Source organism: Ostrinia furnacalis, unplaced genomic scaffold, assembly GCF_004193835.3.
Source record: "Ostrinia furnacalis isolate ACB-3 unplaced genomic scaffold, ASM419383v2 OfSCF0075, whole genome shotgun sequence".
NCBI classification, from domain to species: Eukaryota; Metazoa; Arthropoda; class Insecta; order Lepidoptera; family Crambidae; genus Ostrinia; species Ostrinia furnacalis.
This window is the reverse complement of record NW_021130314.1, coordinates 345,688-355,018: the sequence shown is the minus strand read 5'-3', so window position 1 is coordinate 355,018 and position 9,331 is coordinate 345,688. Positions and strand designations below refer to the sequence as shown.

Here is a 9,331-nt window from a genome sequence, read left to right as displayed (position 1 = left end):
CTTTTCAATAAACTGGCAACACAATTCATTTCTGTTGAAGCAGTGCGTTGAAACCTTTAGTGATTACCGATACCGATTGAATCGATTGAATAGTTGGCAACTGCCTACTGTCATCGTGTTAAGAATAGAAATAATCTGTGGAAGACATCTTTCTCCTCGCGGCAGCACTGGGTACGTGTTTAGCTGGAGAAAATTTTAATTTATTGTTTTTTTGTTACTGTTTCATGATAATCATTTATTACATTTTACGCAGGAGAAAGACTAGCTGGCCCTGGCGTCCTCAGGATAGTCATTCAGGTTGATTAGCTGCAGTACGTACGGTGAGTATTGAATTTTATAAAAGCCTACTTCCACGTCAAATGTGTTGGAAGGTGACACGTATTATCACAAATTTCAATAGTAATATTCATGAACTCTGAGAGTTATTAACAAACTTTTGGTGAATTAATTTCCTAGTAAATGTATTATTGTTAGCCATTGACTGTAAGTATTGATCATCATGATTGTATAGTTACAGATTGTTCACATTTTTGTCTGTAAATTGAGTGTACACCTCATCTAGATGTCGTTTAACCTCTATCCAAAGCGTATTTGTTAAAATTATGTTGACTGAAGGAGGTGCATATTTTTCTTTATTATGGATATCAAAATACAACATCTAAGGATCATTTTTTGCCTAGTCTGTTCATTCATACTTATAGCTAAAACCAGCATTATCTTACATATTTATTAATGTATTTATTGTATTCAAGAACACTCCTAATTACTATTTATCTTAAAGTAATAATAACAATCCATTTCTAAATTAAATATTTTTATCACTAACAATATGGTTCATTAGTAAATGTAAAAATCTTCCTATCTTCTCTACACTGTGAAATGCAATAAATTATTGAGTATTGGTATTGATGTCTTGTCTAATTGTGTAGTTAAATCATTTAAATTGTACTGTAGCATTATAAAAGAACAATATTATGTTTTTAAATGTGATAAATCATTTACATACTATCTTAGAATATCTTTAAATTCATGATAATTGGTTGAGCACATAAAAATCATATTAATTAATAACTTAGGCTAGAATTACTTTAACTCATAAAAACCTATTAAAAAAGGTGGAACACTTCTAATCCATATTATATTAAAAATACATTTTAGTAATTATAGTTTATTATACAATAATTAGATTGAGATTATTTTTACTTATTTTTTTTTTTTTGAAATCACTAGTGTGCTTACCATGAAATACATTAATTGCACTTGCTAGTGACTGCAGATTGTACAGCACATGAAGACTTATGATATGATACCATTTATACAGTATACTGTACATACTATTGCTTTAATCGTGTTTGATTTTATTTCATACTGACCTTCAGGTAAAAATTCACTGCCAGATGTAGTAAGAATTATTTTAATAGTCATCGAACAACTGTTTAAACATGTGACTTCAATTGAACAGTTAAACAGATGGCACATTTACCACATAAAATTTTGTAAGTGAAATGTGGTTTCATTTTAATTTTTATTGTGTAGTACTGTAACGACTTGGCGCGGACAAGGACTGCTGGAGGAGACTAAAATGATGCATCAGCAATCCATGATGGTTGGAGATATGTTACCCGTTCACCCTGAAATACCTGTCCATGGCGAAGAAATGAACAACGTTGGGTACGACACGAGTGGGTCGTACGCTTATGACGACCTGTTTCCTGCGCTCCCGCACTCGCAGCCGCCAGTGCAGAGAAACATCCAGCAGGTCACCAATAAACTTCGTGTTGGCTCATCTTTGCACACTCAAGTAAGCATACAATCTCATTTTTTGGTAGCAACTGTGCTTTTTCTTTTTCCCTACAAAACACGTGGCTTAATTAGTCGCGCTTACGTAATCTGTTTGATAAAGTTTTTATGATAAGATTTTTTTGTTTTATTTTAATGTAATGTGATTGTCAAAAGCAGCACTTATCAATTTAAAATTGTCTACATATTGATGCCTCTTTAATTTTGTTTCTTTCCATTTTAAACATTTTTCTTTTGAATGCTTTGTTGTCCAAAATTAAAGATCATATTGGGTCTACAAAATCTTAACTTTTGAGGAGAATGCTAAAAACATTATGAAACATTTGTTTAAGCAAATAATACATTTAGTACATTATTTTTATTGAATTTTACTAGGTATTCCATGTGCCATACGAAGAAAGAAAGCTGGACAATGCTAACACTTTTGGAGAGGGTGAATCGCTGAGAACATGTCAGGCAATCACTAAAGATACTGGTGCCCACATTGAGATCTCTACCAGCAAAGACGGAAGCCTCACGTTCCTTATCACCGGCAAGCACAGTGCCGTTCTTGAAGCTCGGCGTCAAATTTTGACCCATTTCCAACAACAAGTAAGTTTTATTTTTCTAAGATGTTATATTTTAGATAATCTTACCAGCACAATATTATTATTATGTAACTTTTTTGCAGGCTAGTAAGCAAATTGCGATTCCTAAAGAACATCATCGCTGGATTCTGGGAAAACAAGGCCAAAAGCTGAAAGATCTGGAGAAAGTCACTGCAACTAAAATTAGTGTGCCAGGGATTGCTGACAATAGCGAAACTATCACTATCACTGGGACTAAGGAAGGTATTGAAAAGGCTGAACACGAGATCAGGGTCTGTTCAGAAGAGCAGGTAATAATATTGTTTCTATACATTTATATTTTCATTGGATATTTTATAAAATCTTAAAACTCAATGTTTAAGTACTTCTATACTGTTTTTATAACATATTGACTAATATTTAGTTATTTTAAAATTTATTTATTTTTATTACAGTCTCGTAAAGCTCTCGAGCGAATCACCATTCCAAAAACCTATCACCCCTTCATCCAAGGTCCTTATGGCGAGCGTGCACAAGCCCTCAGTGCTGAAACTGGTGCTCGCATCCATATCCCTCCCGCGTCCACGCAAAGTGACGAAATTGTTATCGCCGGTGAGAAAAATGGAGTTTTGGCAGCTAAGGCGCAAATTGAACAGATCTATGAAGACATGGTATGTTTTTCAAGATTACATTAGGTATCTTAAATGTATTAAGTATTTCATTAACCATCAATATTTTTTTAGGTCAAGAAATGTTCAACGGTTCGGGTAGAAGTACCCAAATCGCAGCATAAGTATGTTATTGGTGCTCGTGGCACAACAATTCAGGAGATTCTTAAAGAGACTGGTGTCTCTGTTGAAATGCCTCCACCTGATTCCCCTACTGGCACTATAACTCTTCATGGACCCCACAACAAAATTGGCCTGGGTACGTACATTTAAATAATCACATAAATCATACTTATTTACTCAGATGAATTTAATTGAAATTGAAATTATTTCAATGAAGCATATTAAATTAACGAAATATTACAGCTCTATCTAAGGTATGTGAAAAAGCGAACTCTGTTAAAACTGCCACTGTTGATGCCCCAACATGGATTCATAAATACATCATTGGGAAGAATGGATCCAACATTAAGAAGCTCACCCAAGATTTCTCCAAGGTAAATAGTGAAACCTTGTAACTCATTTTTGCTATAAATGGTTTTGCAATATTACAGTTTGTATTATTTTGTTTAGGTTCATGTAGACATTACTCATTCTGAAGATAAAGTAAAAATCGATGGTCCCCCTGAAGAAGTAGAGCGTGCCCAAGTGGAACTTGATGACTTTGTTAAAAACCTGCTTGCAACTCTCACTTATGTTGAACTCTCCGTTGACCCGAAATTCTTCAAACACATTATTGGCAAAAGTGGATCGAACAGTAAGTATTCTCAAAATCATCTGTCTAATTGTTGATATGTTTTTATGGAAACTGGTTTATCTAATGTACATTTCCGTTATTTATAGTTAACAGACTGAAAGATGAGACTGGTGTAGTTATTAATATTATTGAAAACGAAAATAACAACGTAATTCGCATCGAGGGTAGCCACCAGGGTGTGGCCGATGCCGAAAGAGAACTTAGGGAGATGGTAATGAAGCTTGAAAACGAAAGAACGAAAGAAGTTTATGTCGATCACAGATACATTAAATCACTCATTGGAGTCAGAGGAGAGAAAATTAAGGAAATCCGTGAAAAGTTTGATCGCGTTCTTATCTCCCTGCCTGATCAAGGCCAAAAGAGGAGCCCAATCAAACTGAGAGGTCCACAGGAAGATATCGAGAAATGTGAGAAGTTCCTCCACAAACTATTGAAAGAAATCGCTGAATCGTCATACGTTCAAGAGGTGCCCATTTTCAAGCAATTCCATAAGTTTATTATCGGCAAGGGTGGCGCTAATCTGAGGAAAATTCGTGACGAGACGCAAACTCAGATAGATCTCCCGGCTGAAGGGGACGACAGTGACGTCATCACCGTTCGTGGCAAACGCGAGAACGTGGAGGAGGCCGTCAAGAGGATACAGCAAATCCACAACGAGAAGGCGAATATCGTAACGGAGGAGGTGACGATTCCCCCTAAATATTACAATTCGTTGATCGGTGCGGGTGGTAAACTTATTCATTCCATAATGGAGGAGTGCGGCGGTGTGCTTATAAAGTTCCCGCCGGCGGAGAGCGACAGCGACAAGGTGGTGATCAAGGGGCCAGTGGAGGATGTAGAGAAAGCCAAGCAGCAGCTGCTGGCGCACGCGTCGGAGCGCGAGCTGACGTCACACACGGCGCACGTGCGCGCCAAGCCCGAACACCACAAGTTCCTCATCGGCAAAAATGGTGCTAATATTAAAAAGATTCGCGAGCAGACTGGCGCTCGTATAATCTTCCCGACTGAGAAGGACGAGGACAAAGAAGCTATTTTCATTATTGGTGAGACATTTTTTTACTGCTTAATAATTTCATAATATTTTATCCCCATAAAATGCCTGCCTGTTATCTGAGCTTTATCGACCCCTGTATGTACCAAACTGTCATACTAAAATTGGAACCTGGTTTGTTTGAAATAAATCTAACAAAAACGTAACATTGGTACCAGGGCGCGAGGAGCAAGTGGAGGCAGCTCGCAAGCAACTCGAGGCAGCTGTGGCCGAGATCAGCAACGTGTCGGAAGGCGAGATGTCGGTGGCCGCACGTCACCACCGACACTTCGTTGCGCGTCGCGGCGAAGTGTTGCGACGTATCGCCGACGACTGCGGCGGTGTGCAGATCTCTTTCCCGCGCCAGGGCGTCAATAGCGACCGCGTGGTGCTGAAGGGACCCAAGGACTGCATCGAGGCCGCTAAGGCTCGCATCAACGAAATTATCGAAGATTTGGAAGCCAAGGTTTGTAGAAACATGTCAAATTAATATGTAGGTGGTATAATGGTGGGTGGGGCGATTCGTCGATGTCGAAACTCGGATAATCGGCTTAAATCTTTTAGCGTATGGATTGCGATATTAAAAGCAGCGTGAATTCATTCAATGCTGTTTTAGATAACGTGCTAAAATATCCACAGCTCATAGTAGCGCATAAGTTAACTAAACTAAACTCAATTTATAGAATAGTTTAGTTTCCTAAAAAAATTTTTTTAGTCCGTCAATTTTTAATATAAAATAATATTGGACACATACATTTTTAATTGTCAATCAAACAAATAGTTACGACGTCATAAAGTGCTGCACTTTTACGCACTCACTGACGTCACGGGCCTTTTCTTTAGAACTTTGGCACGCTTTATCTCTGTACATTTTCATTATTTTTAAAAAGTGAAAAATAGGCGTCGAGTAGTTTTTGTTAAGCTAACTGACGGACTAATTAAAACTCTTGCTTTTTTACCCAGGAAACATCCCTATTACCAAAAGAATTGCTCTTTATTTATAATTTATTTATTATTTTTAATATTATGTAATGGTTTTCAGGTGACAATTGAATGCGTGATTTCACAAAGGCATCACCGCACCGTGATGGGTGCTCGCGGTGCCAAAGTGAAGGATATCACGGCAGAGTTCGATGTACAAATTAAGTTCCCCGAGCGCGACACGTCGGAAGCCGCCGACATCCCCGTTAAGAATGGGGATGAGAACGCGGAGCCCGGTGTGAATGATATCATCAGAATAACTGGGCGGCCTGAAAACTGCGAGGCGGCTAAGAAGGCTTTGCTGGAACAAGTATGTATAGAATAGAATTCCTTTATTCAGCATATAAAATTTAGGTGCATACATGTTTAACTTTATTGAGGCATGCTAAAAAGGCGCCCGCCCGCTCAGCAAAAATCGTGACAAGATACAAGTCGTCAAGTCACGAAGCTGGTTTTCAGCGGGTACCAACGCGCTAGATTAGATTACGCGCCCTTTTGACAGTGACAGTTTATCGTTAATTTAGTTTTTTTGTTACCTGTAACTGTTTTTATGTTTTCTTTACTGTAATGTGTGTTGTAGGTGCCAATAACCATTGACGTGGAAGTCCCCAATCACCTTCACAAGCTACTCTCTGGCCCAAGGAGGAGAGAACTGATGCAGACCTACGATGTCCATATCTTGCTGCCGTCTAGCAATGACCCTCCTAGCGACCTGGTCAAGGTAAATGTAATTTCATTATGGTCATTTCTTTGCTAAAAATAGAACAAAAATCTCATACATCATAAATTTACAGGTCACTGGTACTCCAACTAATGTTGAAAAAGCCAAACAGGCACTGACTGAGAAGATTGTTGAATTGGAGGAAGAGCAAAAAGATAGAGAACTCAGGTAATATTTCCTTCCTTTTTAAACATACATAGAAAACTAGTAATATTAGTAAAGTGAACATTAACATAACAAAAGTATGCTCTTTCTTTAAGGTTATTTGAGCTGACATTCAAAGTAGATCCTGAGTACCACCCCCTTGTTATTGGGAAAGGCGGTTCAGTGATTACGAAAATTCGCACGGACTATGGGGTGCAAATAAACCTTCCCAAGCGCGGAGAAGCGAACGACGACACCATCACAATAACGGGATACGAGGACAAGGCCATCCAGGCCAAGGAAGCTATCATGGCTATTGTCCACCAACTTGTAAGTAAACCTAACATTTTATTGAGTTTTGTGTAAATTAAAATGTTAAATTAATCTGTAATTTTGTAATTATCAGGATAACCAATACCGCGAAGAGGTAGACATCGATCCTCGCGTACACCGACGATTAATCGGACTCCGCGGCAAGAACATCAGGCGTATAATGGACGACTACAAGGTGGACATCCGATTCCCGAACTCGAACGCCAGGCAAGGCGACGACAGCATCGTCGTCATCACCGGCGACGAGGATAACGTCCTCGATGCTAAAGACCATCTTCTGAATTTGGCAGAAGAATATGTAAGTATAAATACATTATTACACAGTATGCGCGGCGGTCTCAGATTGCATATTTTGAACCCTGCAGTTTTTTGTGAGATGAACAGGCTTTTGGGCGCGGCTTAATTAATTATCGTTAATTCTCATTCACTGTTTTTATTGGTTGATAAGATTTTATCAACGATTTATCAATCTGATAATTTTTAACTGTAAGTAACAGCCGATTTGTTGATCATCTGATAACTTTAATCTCAAGAATTACTAAGTACAATATCTACCTAAGTTTAATAAGCCTATCTCTGAGGCATAACAAGACGTCAAATTGCTGACTAACACGTAACAATATTTTCAGTTGCAAGACGTGGCCGACCACCGATACCAGCGACCGGCCGGCCCATCGCTGGGCGACTTCGGCGACGTGTTGAACACGGACAACGGAGCCGGCGCCAACGCGGCCGCGGGCGCCGGGCCCACCAGCGGCTTCGTGGTGAAGGGCGGGCCGTGGGAGCAGCGCGCGCCCGACACGGCGTCCACGCACGAGTTCCCCACGATGCCCGGCGCCACTCGCGCGCCGCCCGCCGCGCAGCCCTCGCCCGCGCCCTGGGGCCCGCGCCGCTGAACCCCCCTCCCCCCTCCTCGCCCCTCCCCGACTCGCGGTGCCGTGTCTTTATTATTACGATAACATATTTGTATAACTATATTATATTATACGTGTTTTAAGAAGTCTGCCGGTAGAATAGAAATGATTATGCCACGTCTGCATCCCTCGGTGAGCGACGCTCGATGCGATCGTTCGACCCGTTTACCGCAGCGAGCCGCGCTCTCGACGCTCCCGCTGCGCGATTGTGATCGATCCGCGTTCCCGTGACTGAATTTGTAACGATGTAATATCGAATTAGGAATCTACATAATATTTAACGATCGATTAGAAGGTGTCTGTATATCATACATTCTTTGTATGTATCCAGTGAACTCCTACTTATCGATATAATATTTTCGCAATGAAATTAGGCTGATCGATTTTATTAAGTTTTAATTAGTATTCATTATCGCCATGTTGTTATTGTAATAATGTAATGATGAATTTTGTTTTTTTTTTATATCAAAAATGCCATTGACTTCCTTGTTGATTTCTTTATATTATTATTTATATCCGGATCTAATTATGCAATTATTCAAATTATATGCATCCCAATCGTGTGCAGAATTATGTTTCTATGTACTTATTGGATAAATTTATAATGAAATGTCTATATTTTTCATAATAATTTTCAAGATTGTTTTTATCTATACTATGTTTTGTAAGTGTTGCCTACAATAATTGAATCAGTAAATAATAATAAGACAAGAATGAATATTTTTACAAAGTAATTTGTACATAGTAAATTGCGTTTGAAATATTAATAAAATCTTTTACATGAATTGTTGTTATTTTATTATATTTAATAATAACCGAAGTACACAGAACTAATTCACAGTTATCTCTCGCTCTTGCTCACAGCTCTTGCTATATGTGTATAGATGACCCACGCTGAACTGTCCCACCAAACTCAATGACAGGGGGGCGCTACCATCGTTCAACTATACATATGGTTTCCAACATGGCAAAAATCGGAACCAGCGATCCGGTATTGATGGTGGCGCCCCACTGTCAATGTCATGGATAGGACAGTTCAGTATTTCAGTGGGTCTAGACAAAGTGCAAATTATGATCGCAAACCAGTCGAAAAGTGGTCGAAAAGCCCCTTTTTTGTATGGAGTTTTGACAGATTCGATTTTCGATTCGATCAAAAAGTGCGTTTTGTCTAGGGGGGCAGCCCCCCGTCTGGTTTGCGATTATAATTTGCACTTTGTCTAGACCCACAGAACTATATAAGCGAGATAGAAAGCAGTTGTCTGTCAGTCATTGGTCGCGCAGCGAGAGTTGAGGCGACTAAGCAAAAAGATTTTGAACAAAGAAAATAATTGTTTATTCTGACTTTATTTAAATATTTATTTTGAATCTGTCATGGCGCAGGTACTATCGGCCACAGTTCCAACTACCGCCGGCCCGC

General features: G+C 39.1%; 1 protein-coding gene across 1 annotated transcript; it reads left to right on the top strand.

Annotated features, from left to right (window-relative positions):
* The first annotated feature begins 114 nt into the window (after positions 1-114).
* Positions 115-8,408, top strand: Dp1 (satellite-binding protein 1 Dp1). Its single transcript, XM_028301193.1, has 17 exons — positions 115-171; positions 254-320; positions 1,537-1,801; positions 2,176-2,391; positions 2,471-2,677; positions 2,822-3,037; positions 3,110-3,293; positions 3,401-3,531; positions 3,608-3,791; positions 3,878-4,834; positions 5,001-5,287; positions 5,864-6,112; positions 6,383-6,523; positions 6,597-6,691; positions 6,784-6,997; positions 7,074-7,298; positions 7,630-8,408. The coding sequence occupies exons 3-17, from the start codon at positions 1,583-1,585 to the stop codon at positions 7,894-7,896; spliced, it is 3,792 nt and encodes a 1,263-aa protein (XP_028156994.1). The 5' UTR covers positions 115-171; positions 254-320; positions 1,537-1,582; the 3' UTR covers positions 7,897-8,408.
* Positions 8,409-9,331: the final 923 nt, after the last annotated feature.